Source organism: Denticeps clupeoides, chromosome 8 (genome assembly GCF_900700375.1).
Source record: "Denticeps clupeoides chromosome 8, fDenClu1.1, whole genome shotgun sequence".
In the NCBI taxonomy this organism is placed as follows: Eukaryota; Metazoa; Chordata; class Actinopteri; order Clupeiformes; family Denticipitidae; genus Denticeps; species Denticeps clupeoides.
Window position 1 is genome coordinate 13,853,207 of NC_041714.1, and position 19,232 is coordinate 13,872,438.

The 19,232-nt window shown below is 46.7% G+C and overlaps 1 protein-coding gene across 4 annotated transcripts in view; it reads left to right on the top strand.

Moving 5' to 3' along the window:
* Positions 1 to 19,232, top strand: part of macrod2 (mono-ADP ribosylhydrolase 2) — a 416,409-nt gene that overhangs the window by 149,811 nt on the left and 247,366 nt on the right. For all 4 annotated transcript variants that reach the window (XM_028988161.1, XM_028988164.1, XM_028988162.1 and 1 more), the window contains exon 5: positions 2,129 to 2,245. In XM_028988161.1, the coding sequence (XP_028843994.1) occupies positions 2,129 to 2,245 (117 nt within the window). The remainder of the gene's footprint in view (positions 1 to 2,128; positions 2,246 to 19,232) is intronic.

Below are 19,232 nucleotides of genomic sequence, written 5' to 3' on the forward strand. Positions count from 1 at the left end.
CTTACACATTACAAGCGCTACATACACAAGACACGCACATGATTAGTTCCACTCATCCCTTTTGAATCCCACTTATCCAGGTCAGGGTCACATGGCAGCTGTGGGCGTGACCTTTGACTGCACAGAAAAAGAACCTACAGTTAATTGAAGGTTTAACGCTGTTATAGCGCACAACCTTTTCACCCTGCACCTCCATGCTTTTGATGAACCTGGCATATGTACCACATACATATGTCCCATTCTTAAACATAATCTAATAATTCCAATACGTTTCAGCCGTATCCTGTATGTATAACAAATTCATTTTCAAATCCCTGGTGCTTCAGAGGAGCACCTGCTGCGTTTGATGGGATTATGTAAGATGGGAATTTAGCGCAGGTGTTAAAAATTTCTGTCTGTTTGCAACACCAGGAGCTGCAGCTTCTGGAATGTGTACCGGTTAACTCCATCTTTCAGTCCATTAAAGATGATGGATGGCACTGGAAATTCTCCCGTCCATCTGGTCCGTGCTTCCCGGCCCAAATTATAAGGAGATGAAAAGCGGAATGGCAGTCTCGACTCTGATTTTCTCGCCCGCCGGTTGTGTGCGCTGTGATCAGGAGCAAATTGTGTCTTGTTTGTTTCGTTTGTGTTAGATTTTTGTGTAGAATTCCGTGGTTTTATTACCCATCGAATGAGTCGTGAAATCAGTTTGACATTGAGCTACGTCGGCCACCGGATTCACGGCCTGTCTTCCAGGGCGACGTGAGCCCGTCTGATGACATCATTACACTGGGGGGGGGGGCACGTTTTGATGACCTCGTGAGGCTGTGTGTTAAAGCAAGCTATACCAGGAGGAGAAGGACCAGGAAGGACAGATAAAGGCTTTTCTTTTGAGAGCCTCAGGTCCTGAGCTGCATAACTCTCTGCAAGCCCCTGCAGGAGCATCTTGAAGAGAGGTTTTTATGATATTTTCCCTGTGATTGCTATCTGGCTTGTTGAGAGGAGCGAACTGTTTTCGTCACCTCCTCACATAAGGTGGACCATTCATCAGAGTGAGTGATATTTAAACCCCGGGTGGTTCAGGTCCTCCCTCTTATAGAGGAACCCGGAAGATATGATGGGGTTCTTTAGCTGAAGAAACCAGGAGCCAGTCTTTGGACTTGATCAGGGCAGTCCAGACCCTGATGGTTCTTCAACTATTTAACTCCATATTGCAACAGATCTCGCTTTCACTGTAATTTTATAATATTTAAATTGGGTCAAAATCAACTACTAATAAGAAACATGTAGTAAACCTGAAATTAAGTTTATTGCTTCTGTTTTTGCACTTGAGTTAGCTAAACATTATAGCGTATTTCAAATGTTTTAGAATTGTACTAATTTTGTAAATGCAAGAGAATTGTCCAGCAATCCATGAGTGACGTTTGGGACGCTGGACGGTAAAGAGGAGCGCAAATGATGTGTATCCGTCCAGGTACATATGGAAGCGTGAGCGCCATCCACAATGCAAGCATTCAGAGCTTATCCAAATAGTCCCCAATATGAAACATCTGCCGGGTGTCCCGAAAGCTCCATGGAAAACAAACACAGCAGAACTTGGAGCCTGGCCACCGTGGCACCGTGCTGGGTGGATTTCTCAGCCTCTCGAGGCATCTGTCGGCTAATCTCCGAGCAATCAAGAGCTTGTTTGAAAAATACTGTTTCTTTCGCTGCCCGCTAATTGTTTTAGCGGATTTTGTAAAACGCACAACTCGCTGTGCTGTGTGCATTAATGCTTTTATAAGAATATAAAGGGGAAAAAAATGACTAAATGAGGACTATGTCTTTATAAGGTATAATAGACTGGTCATAGTCTATGGGGGAGTGGCCTTTCTCATGATGACCCCGCCCCCGTTCATTACTTCTACCACTACTGCTACTACTTTGATGTCGAAGCAACTGGGGTAGTAGTAACATAGTGGGTCTCTACAAAATTCTACTACCATTGTGTCCCTGAGCTAGACAATTAACCCTGAGTGTCTACAGGGGGACTGTCCCTGTAACTATTGATTGTTGATCTGATAAGTGTTGTGTGTGTGTTTTAATGTTTATTATATGTTAAAGGCAAGTAATAAGGGCCTTCTCTCTTTTTCTCTCTTTTTTTCAGTGGATGGCTGTATTCACCGGGCGGCGGGTCCCTGTCTGTATGACGAGTGCCACTCGCTGAATGGCTGTGACACCGGCAAAGCCAAAATCACCTGTGGCTACGACCTCCCCGCCAAATGTATGTACGCTGCTGTTAACTTCGCTGTTGTCTTTGAGAGTCCATTTCCATTCCAGTCTTGGCTTAGTTACTGTGGACAACAATGGTGTTAAGGGGACATGGCTGATTAATGAAGCGGTGTTGCTGAGGATGATGCCGATGATTATGATGGCTGGCTGTTATGTGTCGAGCTGAAGGGGCCATCTGTACACAAGCAAAGACATTAGGGGAACTATTAGTTTGTAATTTGATTGATATTTCATACTTAATTTATTCCATTAGCCGGTCACATTCCTCTAGTGGGTGAGTTATGGAGACTGTCAGGCTGTTAATGGCTGAAGGAGGACACTACATGCTCCTCATTGTTTGGTTTTGGATGTTGCTGCTAGCGGAGAACAAGCTTGAACTGGCTAGAACTGAGCCTCGGTTGGGAGTAGAGTAGGTACTTTATTTCTCCTGGGATGACTACAGTTTTCCAAGGGAAGGACCTTTCATGGAAAATTACGACTCTTTAAAATCGCCGGCGGCTTCATTCTCTCCATAACGGTTGCATCGGTCATCTCTGGGAGGCATCTGAAGGCTTAACTTCTCAGCAGTTATATATGGACACAGATGCTTGGTAACAAAGAGCACATGTAGCTCTAAAGTCAGAGATTTAAAGTGCCGCCAGACCAGGTCTGTGTGAGCGCTGCATGGCCTTGATTCTAACCAGCCATGCGGGGTCCGTATGGGGCCAATAGGGGCCAGCAGTTTTTTTTTCATTTGAAAATAAACAAAGATGGGGAAGAACCCCAAATATGTGGCTACACGACTGCAACCGATAACCAGGGATTAAAAGTGGTTCAAAGAACCAAAATGAAAATATAAAACAAACTAAATTTGGGGACATAAACTATTTCTGTTTTTCTGTGGTATGATGGTATGATGGGTATCATATTAGCTTTTCTTATCTTTCCTGTATAATAATATATAAAATGATCAAAACACTGTAAAAAAAAAAAAACAACCTATTGAGCAAGCCCAGTTCTAGGCCAGTGGGTGGAAAGTGAAAGTGAAGTGACTGTCATTGTGAAACACTGCAGCACAGCACACGGTGACACAACGAAACCCATCACCCTTGGTGAGCAGTGGGCAGCCATGACAGGCGCCCGGGGAGCAGTGTGTGGGGACGGTGCTTTGCTCAGTGGCACCTCGGCTGATCGGGATTCGAACCTGCGTCCTTCCGATTACTGGGCCGCTTCCTTACCCGCAAGGCCACCACTGCCTCTATTGGATTATGATATCTGATTTAGCTGATTAACTACCACAACACTAGCAAACAACATTTTTAATATAACATTTTTAGACAAAGTAAAAGTTTTACTCTGAAACTGTATTTTTTTAAACTTTCACCACTCTTTTAACTGAATCTGCTTGTTTACTTGTCGGCCTCATCCTGCCTGACACACGGCAATTAGATGTTTCGTCCTCCAGAATCATCAAAGGGTTACGCGCAATGCTGCATATTTGCGCGTATTGATATTTCCCTGCCGTCGCGCTCATCCCTCCAGACTGAAGACAGCGCGGCAGATAAAGGCTGATCCCCGCTGCCGGAGGAAGCGGTAAATCTGCGGCTCCCCTTGCAGGCGTAATTCTAATCCACGGCCGGACCAGTCGGGAACGGGCTCCGGGTTTACAGTGCCGGGCTAATTGGCTGCTAAATGGCAAGACTGTCCTGAATCCAGTGCTTAATCTGCACCGCTGAGCCAGGACCCGCAGCCTCTTATTTAAAGGCAGAGAGCCGGCCATCGTGCTGACCTACATTTAAAACATTAAGTACGCTTTTCCAGGGCCTCATTAGTCACACTTTACAAAGTGCATTGTGTTGAATAATCTGTTCCGAGGAGCCGGCTAATTGCAATCATAAATTGTCAGCGTTGTTTCTTGGGATGCATTTTAGGCAGATTCGAAAATTAATATTTACCTAGAACGCAGAATGGAATGGGCGCATTGCAATTCGTGGCATTTCTTTTGTGCGAGTCTCCGAATGTGCTTCATAATATGCTAATGCATTTAATAATTGAAAAAGAAAAGGCACTGAAAGCCGCTCCCCGGCTCTGTCTGAGACGTCGCCGCGTAACGTCAGTGATAAGAATAATGTATTTGCATGGGTCTGTGTGCATCTGAGATGTTTCCTGTTTATTTGGTGACTCGGTTATGAGTTAATTGAAACATATGGCTTTTTCTTCTCCCCCCGTCTGTTGTTAGCTGCTGCGGGCCTCGAGATGCGCTCTCGCCTAAAAGCTTGACTGAGGCTAATGAACAATTAGCACTCGACAGCAGACAGCATCTCATTATCCATCACAGCGATGCGGGCAAGGTCCTTCCTCCCAATGCAACGGGCCCGTCAGACAATGGAAGTCGGGCGTTAATACGCGGCGGCGTGGGATGAAATGAAACGGAGGGGAGTGAACCGGCCGCCGGAAATGAGCTGCGGTGCCGCGCGGCAGCTCGAACGAAGTTCAGACATCAGAATATCTTCAGCCGAAGGCCCCGCGCGGCGCAAGTGCACAGCAATTATGCAACAAAATGACAAACGTGTTTATGCAGCGCGCAACATCGGAGGCAGTTATTCAAATGCACCTCGGGAGAAGAGGAATATTCCGGCGAGACAAGGCAGGTTGTTGCCATGGCAGTCTGGAGATGCAGACACACACACACACGCACACACACATCTGCCGATGACAATCGCTGCACACACACACGAGGCTTCACACTGTACAGATTTATTTTACACGCTCGGCGTGAGGGAACTCCGGCCAAGGCCGACCTGTCGGACTTCTACCTGCAGGCGCCTGCCACCTCCTCGTGTAATATTAATAACACGCACCCACATGCTAATAACACTCCGACGGGCGTTCTGGGGGCACCCGTGGAGTTGCGAGGTAACCATGAGTTCACGTCCTATAAACCGCGACCCAGCTGTAAACATTTCCGGTGTTCCGGACCATTCTGGACTCTTAAAGAGCAGACTTTACATTGGGATGTTACAACGTGATTAAACGAATCTTCACCGACCACCCAAACCGCCTATCACCCAGACAACCACAAAGTCCCAGGTTCAAACCCCACTTATTACCATCGCGTCCCTCAGCAAGACACCTAACTGTCCCTGTACATATACAGATAGACTTGACCAAATTTGACATGTGCGAGTTAGTACCGTGGGTGTGGATTTTTATCTCGGGGAAGGAGGCCATGCGCTTGTCGTCTTTGTTTGCACGTTGCAATAAAGTCACTTCAGTCTTTTTCAGCGCAAACCGCGCGCATGTCGGCCCGCCTTGCTCTTTGTACGAAGTGATGATTAATCATCCTCACGCTGAATAGGATCCCTCTGTCTTTTTATCGAGGCGGCCCTGACCCGCTGATTTCTCCTGAGATTCCCATTTAAAGCCGCGGCGATGATTAATTCGGCCGACGGTAAGAAAACGTTCACCTTCACCCCGTGCCGCGTTCGCTGGGCCATGTGCAGACATAATGAAAGGAAGTTCTGTTGAAAACTGACATGGAGAAGCGGGCTGTTTGGCTCATCGTGTTCCACCTCCCCATTCGCCGGTTCGCGTTACCGCCTGTCAAGGGCACCGAGTTGTAAATGATATCACTTTGGCTAATGTTGAAATTAAAAGAAAAAGGAATAAAATGCTTCCTCATGTTTTTTCGTGCCGAAACGAGACCATTACTCACTGTGAGGAAGAGACCCTGCGAGGCCTCTGGGAGGTAATGATGTCCAATCAGAGCGTCCTCGCCGCGCGGGGTGCTGGATTTAGACTGGGTGCGCCGATGGGAGATGACATCTCAATACTGCCGCGTTTAGGTGCTTTATTTGATTTTCCTCCCCCATAGACAAGAAAATTGCCCACCATTAGTTTTCCCGCCGAGCTTTTCTTTTTTTTTTTTTTTTTAAACTACTCACCAGAGCAATGAGACGGCCCTTTAAAAGTCGCCCTGTCACATGTGGGACGCATTATTATCGGCTGTCCCGGGATTATTAATAAATGACAGTAATTATCCGGAATGGGAAAGCCACTAAATAAACCATGCTCTGTTATTTCCACGTGAAATTACGTGGAATGTCACATTGTCAGATGCCTAAATGAAACGTGTAGAACCGGTGCATTATCTTGTACAGAAAGCAGGTTCTGTTCATGGTGAGATAAAAGTGGGACAAAGGAAAAAAAGCAACTTATTATTAAATATTAATTTGTCAGTGGATGCAATTTCACAAAACTATGCAAAAGAACAACAACAGTGAATTATTAACGTGTTTTGCACACGTCAACGTTCTCTTTATGTCATAAAGTATTGCACTTTTTTAGCGAAGCTTCCAGGCTGTCGCTGGGTCACGTGATGGCGCTGTTCAGGGGTCAGAAGCCATGTTTACCGCCGATCACATCTTGAAGCTGGTGAGAAGACGTCTTTAGTGCTGATGAACTGAACCATAAACCCGTGGCGGGGGGAGAAGAGGCCTTGTCGGGTTCACATGCCGCGCGCTGCAGACTTCCTCTCCCGCGTTCCACCGGGCCCGTCAGGGGGGCTCCGTCTTATTAATGTTCCTCAGCATAAACAAAACTTTCGCGCAATTTAGCATGAGCTGTCACTGTAGGCCTTTAATGCATTAATTGTTAAAGCTCAGGGGTCCGCCCGGGAGAGCGGGGGGTCCCCGAGGAGCGCTTACGACAGACGGAGGAGGAGATGGGCCCCGGATTGCGCTCACATTTCATCCCGGATCCGTTTTCCTCCCTGGGGCTCCGGCCGGCTGACAGATCAAACTCTTCTCGCTGATGTTTATTCTTTCGCATTCTTTATATGAGAAAGAAAGAATAAAAAAAAAAAAAAAACAATGTTTTGTGTTCTTTTGTGGCTTGTGTGCTCCTTAAATAATGAATCATGTGGTTGGAGCGGGAGCGCGGGGCTCCGCCGGGAACGCGCGTCGCTGCAATGGGCACCCCCCCGCTCCGCGTCTTGTCAGATTTCTTCCGTCCAACTTCAAACAGACTGAGACCGATAGTTGTTTACGAGCTGATGTGTGTCTCATTCAATCGTCCGTTTTTCCAGTTCGGCTGCAAACGTGCAACAATGCTCCATTTATTAGGGCCTTATTTAAATCTCAGCCTGCAGATGACACTTTTAATTAGTGGACAAGTCCCTCAGAGGCAACATTTCCAGACGAGAGGACGGAACTCCTCTCGGCACCTGTTGAAGTTGGATGCGATAATCTGGTTATTACCGTTTGTGACTGCTGGCTGCTACTGATGACTATTCGCTCCAACCAGAGCGCCAGCGTTACTGCTGTGATGACACCTACGTCAGTGTTTACACCCCGCGTGTCCTTTTTCACAACTCTTTAAAAGGGCTCTAGTCTAGTCTTTTTTTTTTTTGTCTATTTTTGTGTTTTTATTTTGCTACCAACAAAATGTATTCTTCTGCCAGCAAAATTACAGTCAGAGTTTGTGACTGAAACGTGTCCTGTTGTGCACAAGTGATGTCCTTTACTTGACCAGCCGGTGGTTTTGGCACCCGCTTGGCACATGTACATGTACAGCTTCTGCTGCAGGTTCAACAGGGTCCAGTCTAAAACCCGAGACCCTGGAGGTACTCTAATAAAATGGCGGCCATGTTTGATTAATAGACTTTATAAGCGATCCGTTTTGGCTGAAGTGAAAGGTGGAAGTTATAGTTCGGTTGTTGTGGACGTGTGCTCTTCTGACGTGGACCGCCGTGTGGACAGAGACCCCGTGCTCGCAGATGTTGTACATCAAACCGGCCACCATTAGGAAGTGTCAGGGCCCCAGTGATGGATGGACGGGAGCCTTTTAAGAGCACGTCAGGCACGGCCAAGACAAACTTGAAGTGTGGGTGCTGAGCAAGGCCGTGTTTAGTCAGGCCGACCTTGAGTCCCAAAACAAAGGGTCACTTTAATATGGGGGTGGGGGGGAGGGTGGGGTGTGAAACATTTCACGCACGACGGGCTTCAAACTCTACTCAGCTGTGATAACTTTAGTACCAGAAAGCATTCTGTTTCCCAAAATGACAAAGCAGATACATTTGCAATAATTATTCTCTTACATGAAGCCAAAATAATACAGCATATGCACTCATGCACTATTCTCACATAGTGACATGTTGTATTTTGTCTGTGTTCATTAGGTTCTTTTTGTTTTCCATTTACATTTACAGCATTTATCAGACAAGCTTGTCCAGAGCGACTTACAATCAGTAGGTACAGGGACAGTCCCCCCGCCTGGAGCTTAGGGTTAAGTGTCTTGCTCAGGGACACAATGGTAGTAAGTGATATTTGATCCTGGGTCTTCTGGTTCATTGGGGTGTGTTACCCCATAGACTACTAAATGTACAGATCTGTAAGTGCATGTGGCCTTGGCAGTATAGAGGTATGAATAGACATTAATGATCCATTGCCTGATTCATCATTTTATGCCCTCAGCGAAAAAAGGCCTTCTGAACGTATGTCACCCGCTGCTTGACACGTGAGAATTGATATACATTCTCAGTCTGGAGACTGAGAAATTTTGTAATTTTATCCATGCGCTTCTTGAATACTTATGTTCTGTATGCTAAAGTTGTATTGAAGAGGTTTTTAAATCGTCTCGCATTCCAAGCGAGGTGACCCCAGATCTTTAGAGCCAAGAGAAAAGTGCCGTGTTGGTTACTCACTTTTTACAAGCTGTTTGCTTGTTTGCTTTTGAAGGTCAGCTCACCGCCGCCTTCATCACAGTCAAACCTGCGCCCTCCGCCAGATGCCGGCCGCCCTAATTTACAGTAGCCGCATCTGCATTCCCGATGCTAATGGCTAGCGCCGTGATGAATTCCGCAGTGACGGTGGCATGAGGAATCTCCCCGCTGCCCTACTTCATCTGACAGGGCGCGGCCGTCTGTTGCTCTCTCTCCGCTCGACAAATAGGCATCCATCATGCCAAAGTACCCGCCATTAGTAAGTGACACATAGCTCATTCTGATTAAATTACCCCCCGAAACATTATCATTCGGCGGCAGGCGTTTGTCATCCCGTGCTCCGCCCTGTCGTGTTGACACCATTGAGCCGAGAGTGGCCCACACTAATCTGGTGATTTGTACCTTGTGGGTCTTTATTAAGAACAACAGCATTTATTTCTTGTATAGCCCAAAATCACGAGCGGTGGGCTTTAATAGAACACTTACAGATGACACCCTCCAGATGACCCTGGAAGAGCCGGGAAGGAGGATTGGTGTTCAAAAGTCCATTGACATGGTCCATGGAAGGAAGATGTTGGAACAGGTGGATCCTCCAGTTAGTGTGTTGTGAGATGTCAGACTGGTCCAACTCAGTAGGTAGGTCAGCCTTGGTTGGTGAAATGTAAATGAAATTTAACCAACATCAGTGATCCAACAGAATCAAACAGTGGTGATTTCATGCGGATTCCATTTGCACGTGCTTGTAAGCGGGAAGGCGGGAACGTTCCATGTGGGGGTACGAAGTGCTTGTTGTGTAGGAGCCCATGCTTGTGTGTCGCTCATTGAATCCCCGTCCTTTGGTTAAAGAGGGACGCAGTCCAGGGACCCGGCAAAGTGCAGCCGCTCTGTACACATGGTGGCCCATTTGTACTTAACACCACTGCCAACAAAGACTTGACTCAGTGCGTGTGTGTGTGTGTGTGTGTGTGTGTGTCACACCGTGGCTCTGTGAATAGCTAACTGACACATCATAAATGTCAGCGGCCTGAAAACACAACGTTCCTTCCCCACGTAAAAAGGCGCCGCTGCCAACAAGGCACATAAAACAAGAGGCTTTTTATAACAGGAGTAAAAATCTATACTCTTGACAGTGGCCTTTTTAGCGGCGCAAATTCGCGGTAGCGACACACACTATGCTAGGCTAATGCAACGGCGTGAGATGAATCCCTGGAAACGAACGGATAAATAAATGGCTGCAATAAAGACATGGCTGAAAACATCTGATACGCAGAAGCCGCCAGATGTGAGGGAACATTAATCATACGTGAGCCCTTAAACTCTAATCAGAAGTCTTTCTGCCTCCTTATTGGGCTTAATTGGTGAGGAAGGAAATAAAGTGTAGCAGGGATGAAGAGCGGCGCTGTTCTCGCGCTGTGCCCTAATGAAATATTTGTTTCTTTTGTTCTGTGGCCGGTCAGGCAGGTCAGTCTCCTGGGGCCCTGCTGTAATTTGGTAATTCTGGCTAAACGGGAATACTGTAATTATGTGGCATCAGCTGCCCGGCTGTCAGAAAGACGGGGAGCGGTCATCCATCACCGCAAATGGCAAATAAGGGTCTGGGCGCGGCGGAGTCGGAGCGCCATAGACCGCCTCGGACAGCAGAAAAACTGCGGCGCGGCGGGTAATGGGTTGGCAATGAATGCCACAGTCTGGGTGGTAAGGCCCTCAGGGGCCTGACAGTGAGGCGTCATCGGTGAGGAGAGGTCACGGACCACTTTACCTTCCTGACTGTTGTCTGTCTGTCTCATCCTCCCAAAACCTTCCTGAAGTCCAGGATCAGAAGTTATTCGTTATTCGGCCATCAAGTCTCATGTTCTAACCAAATTAGACAACAAAGTGATGGTACACATTATATTACAGCCACAATGTACCCAAAACGTGAATACTTGATTGTATTCCAACATAAACACCTCAGGGGTCAGGTTCAGCACCTCTGAGGTCTTGTGTTGTTTGGTGTCACACCATGGTCCTGCAGGGGGCTGGAAATGAGAATAAAAACCTGCATTACTTGAAGAAGGACCCCGTGTCCTGATGCCCTGCAGCTGGTTTTTCAGTCTGAATGTAACTCAATAGTTTGTGTGTTTTCTGGCCTAATGATTTCTCAGAGTAAAACCTTTGACCTTGTGCAGTGTGTTCCCATTGGTCTCAGAATTTTATTGACTTTGCATGGATGCCCCCCTTCCTACATAATCCTGCCCTGAAGGACTCTAGTTAGGAACGAGGGAATAGAAATTCTGGAGATGTTTCACATGGGGTTAAATGATCTTTTGGGTTTAATCTAGCATCCTTGACGTGTTGGCAGGGTCACCGCATGTCACCTCAGTGAACCAGTTTGCTGTCGGTAATGCAGACAGAGAGGTTCGCCCGCGTGATTTTTATTTAAGAGGAACTTATCTGAGTGAAAATGGCGGGGGGAACCCGCATCGGTACGCTCCCGTGCATCTTAATTTCTCCCTCGCTGGGTTAATGGTGGCAGGTTGATGGAAAAAAAAAAAAAACCCACCAAATGTTTTAGCAGTAAAATGTAATTATTTATCCTGGCCGAATGGGAAGCTGCCAAATGAGTGTCATCAGGACTGCCGTTAAAGTGGTGATGTTGACATTTAAAAAAAATATATATTTTTGCCGCCATCGTTTTAAACTTTGATGCTGCATCTGAGGAGGAGAAAAAAAAAAAAAAATGAAGAAGAGGAAAAAGAGCTCGGTAACGGATGGCGCTTCGACTGAAATAGATTGCCTTTGTTTATGACTCGGCCAAGATTTAGGATGGGAACTAATTAAGACCAGGGAGTAGCAAACTCCGGTAGAGCCATTTCGCAGCTAATTATGCCTGAATGCCGGCTGCCTGAATAGTTGCGCCTCAGTCCTTGATGCTCCTTTCACTAAATTACCGTTGTTACTTCCACTCATTAGCTTTTAAGACTTAAATGCTTGATGTGTTTGTTTGACTGTGTTCTGTCCCCGGGACACCGGGAAGATGGCAGCGTTCTCAGCGAGCGTAGCGGCCGGTGGAGGAAGGGGAGGGGTGGCCAGGATGGCCGGCGTGACCCCGGCGTACCCCAGGGTGCCGTTTCTGCTTTTTTTAATATTGTGGATTTAGCCCCGGCGCTCTGATTTTTAAACACCATTAACCTGCTAATAAAAGTGCATATGGCTCTCTATAAAGACTAACGGTCGAGGCGGGCGGACACTGCAGCCTTTGTGCACACGCAGGAAGAAGCCCCTCCCCCCGCCCACCAAAAAAGAGGAAACGAGACTCTAATAAAGCCAAAATATAGTGTCTTTAAAATCCGCCGGGCTTCCCACCCTGGTGGTGGAATGGTCAACTGGGGGATCCACTCTTGTTATTTTCCTTACTTGCACTTGCGTCCGTATGGAAACCCATTTTGGCCCTTTAAAAAGGGTAAACGCAGTAGAACAATCGAGTTGCATCTGGCCTGAAATGACCCACCCAAAGCTCCTTTTCTCCTTTTTAGCTGGCCGCAAGTTTGGGCTTTATTCAGGGATATTCTCACCCAAGATGCGGCGGTAGTGTGGGGCGTTGGGGATTTCACCCACCTCTGGTGAAAAATGGTGACGTGGCGGGGGGTGGGAGATGGAGACCAGTGTGGATAATGGACCCTGTGGGAGAGTCGAGTGCGCGCATGGATTTATGGAGCAGGGTGGACGGTTGTGCCGGGGAATCAATAGCCCCTCTCTTGCGTCTGTCATGAATAATGCCAGGTGGTTTACACAAACTGACAGCGCTCTAAAAAACAGCGGGGACCCTCCGGCGGGGCCGCCACCGCACTGTGTTGACCGCAGGGGCCCTCGAATAATATGCTGTCATAAAGCAGCTCACCTGTCCCCTGTCCCACAACTCAGAATCGCGAAAACGAACTTGACTCGGTTCCTGGATATTCCATAATGTAGCAGTAGGAACCTTGTCTGATGGGGTTTAGTCATGCATCCTGACATATGTGCCTACTAATACTGTGTGTGTGTGTGTGTGTGTGTGTGTGTGTGTGTGTTCCGTCTGGATGCGAGCTGGGGGATCCATTTCTCCTGCCTGCAGACTAATTATTGACCCAGCTGGTATTGTCTTTTCAATTGTGTCAATTATGATGGCCCTGGTGTTTCTCGGCTCGGTGGCGTCAGCGCGTGCATAATTCATGGCCGACACCGCCGACTCCACTCACAGTTGCAGCACTCAGCGGAATGTCAATACCGGCCAAGACCCGAGACTCCTCTCTGCTGCCGGGGACCACTGTGCCTTCCAGAAGACGAGGTGGCGAACACGAGAGCGACTGAGATAGAAGATGGTGTGAATATGTTGCTAGTGAGAATGCTAATGGCGATGATGGAGGTGACACGGATGGATACCATAATCATCATGGTGATGATGATAGTGGTGACATGTTGATTGTGATACTGCTATTGACAGCATGCACCCTAATGATGATGTTTGTGGTGATGCCGATGCCATTGATGCTTAATGTAGAGGAGTAATACAGGGATTATGATGATGTGATTATGGAAGCGATATTGATTGTATATTTTAACATGTATCATATGCTAATTAGAGTGTGTAACCCTCTTCCAAACTGCACAATTTATTTTAAGTATTCATACCACTGCAAACTCTTATCAAATAAAACAATCTGAAAGTGACAAATCACCTCTTCACTTATTAAAAGTGAAATGCATCATGCTTCTTACATTTTTTCTGTGGAACTATAGTTATCGCATTCAACAATACAAAAGAGAATAGTGATTATAGTGAAACTCCCAAGTAATCATCCCTAATAATGTGATGTGATATGAACATGCGGAGTTCAGCCCTGATGATATTGAGGTAGATGATTATGGTTGGAGGGGAAGGAGCAGTCGGTTGAGGTGACAGACTCCAGCTGACAGCCTCATTGTCACTTGGCTGGAGTCCCTCGGCCCCCCCAGAGCCGCTGGCCCCTGTGTGTCACCATGCCTTGTGTTTACAGCTACCTGATCCGCAGCCTGATCGTTGCTGCAGACCTCGTGATCAATAGCGTTAAATGAAGAATGAGCCTCGGGGCCGTACCCTGCGAGGAGCTAACGGAGATCGGCGCTGTGCCACGCTGGCTGCTGTGAGACACAGAGTGGTGGAAACATGCGAAACTTAAGTGCAGACGAGGCGGGGGGGGGTGTGAGTGGCGGTGGTTCATTAAAAGCGGTGAAAATGAAAGCGAGGGGGGGGGAAGGGGCATGTTTTTGACACGTTGCTGTAATGGAGGTGCTCTCGGCAGAGTGGGCATGACATCTGTAAAATGCTTCATTACGGTGAGCCGGTGGCCATTGTTTATAGAGGGTGAGGAACCTTGCTGATGATCAAAAGAAAGTGTGTGTGTGTGTGTGTGTGTGTGTGTGTGTGTGTGTGTGTGTCTGAGCGAGCAACACTTTAGCTAGAGATGGGTCCTAATGATGCCTGGACATGGGCCAGGTACATGGCAAAATACACGTGGCCACCGTGCAGCCTCTCCTCCGACTACACTCGTTTTTGGCCAATCAACCAACACTCAGTCCGAATGGACCGTATAAGCTATCTAGTTATCCGATTAACCATTCTTGTTGGTGTGTAATTATTTCTGACACCCAGAACATGAACTTTAATGATGTTTCATGAACAAAGTTTAAAAATTTTCCCTCTGGCTCTCCGCTCTCGCTCTCTCTCCCTTATCTTCCACCGCCTGCTACTCTTGTCCTGTCTACTGTATGTTGTGTAGAGTATGTGCTTATGATGTTGAGGTGTTTTTTTTTATGGTTCCCACAATGTACTTTCCAATCTGGGGGTTGTCTTTGTATTTTAACCCCCTCCTCTATCCTAATGTGAACCCTGCTTCTTATCTTCCTGACCTGTCCACACACCCCGCCCCCCAATGTACTGTGTTGTGTATATGTTTGGTCGGGTTGATGGCCAAGTTTCAGTAGTACTTGTAATTTTGGCATGGTTTGTTGCCACAGCAATAAAGTGTCTTATCAATCAATCAATCAATCAATCAATCAATCAAATGGATGAGACCATAGTGATGACAAACTTTTCTCCTCCATTTCTTTCCGTTTTCCACACTTCTACTTCCCCTTGTATTTAGGATGTCAGTTGATGTCACAAATGTGACCACGCCCACTACCAAAACCCACATGCAGATTATCAGCACTTTAAAGTGTTGGGTGAACTAGCACATGTGACACTAGTGAACAAAACCCACGTACAACGTCTTATATTGCCAAAGAAACATGTCCCTAAATGTAGCGTTTTGAGTTAGAGTGCACAGCTACTTCAGCGAAAACCTCTTTTGAAAGGCTGAAGACCCGGAGATGCATTTTCACCACCATCCTTTTGACATTCTCTGACATTTTGCAAAGACAACTTGTTATGCTCCAAAATGGATTTACTTTTTTTTTTTTCTTTTTACTTTCCTTGAAACCTGCAGGTTTTGAGTGCCTTGTCACTCCATCTATGTTTCTGATTCATCCGTTCTGTTATTACCGATCAATTAAAAGTGCAGCTTTTCAATTTGGTACTGTTCCTGGACCGGTATTCGTTTGTTGTCCTGCTTCTTTTGCTCTCAGCAGTGTGTGCTTTTTAAATGATCTCACATGCGTGGCATCGTGGGAAGGCGCGGCTCGGCGGGTTGCAGGCTACGGCTGCTAATTAGCCGCCTGTGATCAGAGAGAGCTTTGTGTTAATAAGTGTGACTAACCACTCTGTTCCGGCACCAAGCTTCACCACAGACGCCGTACCTGAGTCCCGCGTCGAGGCGCCAAGCTCTCGGGTCGCACGGCACAGTGCGTGGACTCAGAGGATTAGAACACACACCAATTTAAGAGACAAACATTGACAAAGCCATTAACACAGGGATGCAGGCAGCTGTACACACACTCACACACACACCTACAGCCGAAAAACACACAAACATCCATATGAAACAAACGCACAGATTTGAAAGCACACACAGAAACACACACATACACATAAACACAGTAGAGTAGACAAACATGGACTCACACAAAAATGGACTCACACGCTGACACTTGTGCACACGTACACTGGCTCTGGCAAACACAGACATACACATTAATGCAGATAGACAGACAAAGGCACAAACAGTAAATCAAACACATGCAAAACACACACACTCTGCCCTGCAGACAAATGCATGCTTACACGCATTTACACTAACAACGGTTTTACATACCGCTAATAAGTAAGAAAGTAAGCGAGTGTTAGTGTTGTGTAGTGTTTATCATATTTTTGACGAAACGCTTATTTTATCAAAAATATGTACATTTAAATAAAATTTTAGTTTCTATTCATTATTTGAAGTGTTATGTCTGTGTGTTATGTCTGACACCTACATGTTCAGATTTTATGATGTTTTAAAAGTTTAAAAATGAAGGGCTTTCCTTTTGAGGGACAGCAAAATGTCATGATTTGTTGTTACTGTGAGGACACATACACATAAACACAAATTTCGTCTTATATCTGTCAACATATATAATCATCATTATCTGCATGCAGGCAAAAGTCACACAGGGAACACACGCCTTTTCATCCGGCTGCATGTGGGGAGACCCTCTCTGGGTTGTTAATGCCATTGATTGGGGGCCGAGGACCTCTCCCGAGAGCCGCCGCCTCTGGCACTGGCTCGGCCGTCTGAGGAGAAGACGCCCCTGCCCGGCCCGCTGCACTGGATGACTGCAGTAATTCTGCTTGGCAGGAGAGTGAGGGGGTCCGGGAGACTAATTAACCCCGGCCTGACCCCCACGTCTATTATGGGCCAGCGGTGTGACATTGGGAAGAATCCTGAAGCGGCGAAAAAATGTCCCAAGGCTTGAGTTTAACCATGTCCTTCATAGCTGAGAAAGAGACTTTTTTTTTTTTTTTTTTTGCTCCTGGAAAACAAGGATCCGCTTCTTACCTGTGACAATGTTATATCGGGAAAGAGAAGAGCCCGCTGGGATTTGTGAGAACGGCATGTTCCGCCACCGTGTGATGGACAGGTGTGTACAGGAGGGGTCACCGGACCACACAGACAGTGGTGAAGCAGGTTGCACATGTGTCCACAGACGTGTGTGTGTTGGAGTTCCTCTGTACAAAGGCAGCAGTGTGTGTGTGTGTGTGTGTGTGTGTGTGTGTGTGACTCCTCATTAGCATCACCTGTTTTCTGAGAGCCCATAGGAGCGGCGCGGCGATGAAAGCGCACCCACCTCGGCCCGGGAGGCAGCCAGAGATTTAGGGCACCTTAAAGGGGCTCAGCCCGGTTCACAGGCACAATCCGTTTTCATGGTCCTGCCAAAGGCGCAGCATTAGCAGTTTTGGGGGGTTTTAGCCACGGAAGACGTGGAGGTTCCCGCCCCTTTTTCATTCTTATCACGTGTTTTAAGTGTGAATCCGTGTAATTTGGTCTGTCTGCCCAACAGCGGCTGCCCCCTCGCCTCCGTCAGTCCCGTCGCCTGCGTACATCACGCGGATTCCGTGGCATCTTGCCCTCCCTACGTCCCGTGTCGCTGGCACATACCCGCATTCTCCTCTCTGCCCTCCGTCAGCAGAAACCTCAACTTTTTATTTTTTTTTGCACTCACTGTGCTTAGTTAAATGTAAAATGTAATGGCTTTCCAATGGCTCATTAAATGAAGACCATAGGTCTGCTTGAAAGCCGGCGTGGCCGCGAAGCGCGTGATATCAGTAGCAGGCGGCGGGTTAGCACGCGGCGGTCCCTGAGCACGAGGGGGAGAGATAATGAATGCTTTCACACTCTACCTTGAAAACTCAACAAACGGGCCCTTGCACCAATTAAGAGCTTGTTTTTTTTTTTGCCAGAGTGGCCATTATCAAACCTGACCTTCCAATTATTTTTCTGAATTTCCCAGCGATTCCATCACCCCGCGCGCCCCGACCCAGCCCGAGAGGCCGGCTGCAGACAGCGCCGGAATGGGTAATGGGGCTCGGAGGCGATCTGCATACTCGCTCTCTCCCTCGCCCGGTTTCTTATGCACAGTGATGAACTCTCTGGATTGCATGGAGGGTCAAAGGTCAATGCAATCCAAGGTCATAAATGGGGTGCTATGTCACGTTGCACAATTAAAGCTATTAAAAATGCACATTTAGGAATAGGTTGGATGGGGGCAGTGGTTGGCCTAGTGGGTAAGGAAACAGACTTGAAATCAGAAGGTTGCTGGTTCAAATCCCGAGGACACATTTTGTTGTGTGTACTGTTTTGCTGTGCTGTAGTGTATCACAATGACAATCACTTCACTGTCACGAAAAATAAAATGCACGCACAAATGGGTTATTGAACAAGACACCCTTGTTCAGAGCAACTTGCATTCTTTAGGTTATATAATTAGAGGTCTTCTATGGATGGCCCTTAATTATTGCCTGCGTTCCTAAGACATACGAGTACAAATCATTACATGACATTTACATATTTTTTGTGTATTTTTCAGTCTTGTCTTACTAATTTGAAGGTTACAATATTAAAATAAAAACAAAATGAATGTTTTAAATTCCACCATTTAATTCCACCATCAGTTCCACTATTAATTAATGAAAAAGGAAGTGCATAGTGCAAGTTTTGCATTGTTTCGCTGGTGCATACACACGCTATGCTCCGAAAATATAGACACAAATGTGAATATGGAAAAAAACAGTGCACAGCGCGTGTTCTGTAAATGCTGTAAATAAATACGTACATTAAACGCGATCCAGAGGTTGTGGGGTGACCACCCAATTATAAGTGAATGTCAGTATGTGTAAGCCCGTGTGGGTTTTTAATCTTTATCATCCCTCTGCAGAGAAGAGCAGACTTGTTCTCAGCTGTGTGAAGCTTTTATATATGGAGGAGGCTTTCACGAGGACTTTCTGCTGTGTTTGCTGTCCTTGAGAGAAATAAAAGGTTTAAAATACCAGTTTGCAATACACAGGCTATTGTGATATTGTGGATATTGTTAGTGCTCACACACATACTTGCACTCATACTAATAGCCAGAATCTGAAGTATGTCTGTTGTCGGTGAAGCTTCTTGATGATGATGTCTGGTAGTGGAGAGTGTGTACATGTGTTTGTGTGTGTGTTCATGCGTGTGTGTGTACACTCCTGTTCATCCGCAGACTGCCAGTGAGCCACTATAACCTGGTGACCTGTGATGATCATTATGTTCAAGTTCAAGTAGTTCATTGTCATGGCGTTTATTGTCATTGCCGCTTTGAGGTGAACAGAACAAAG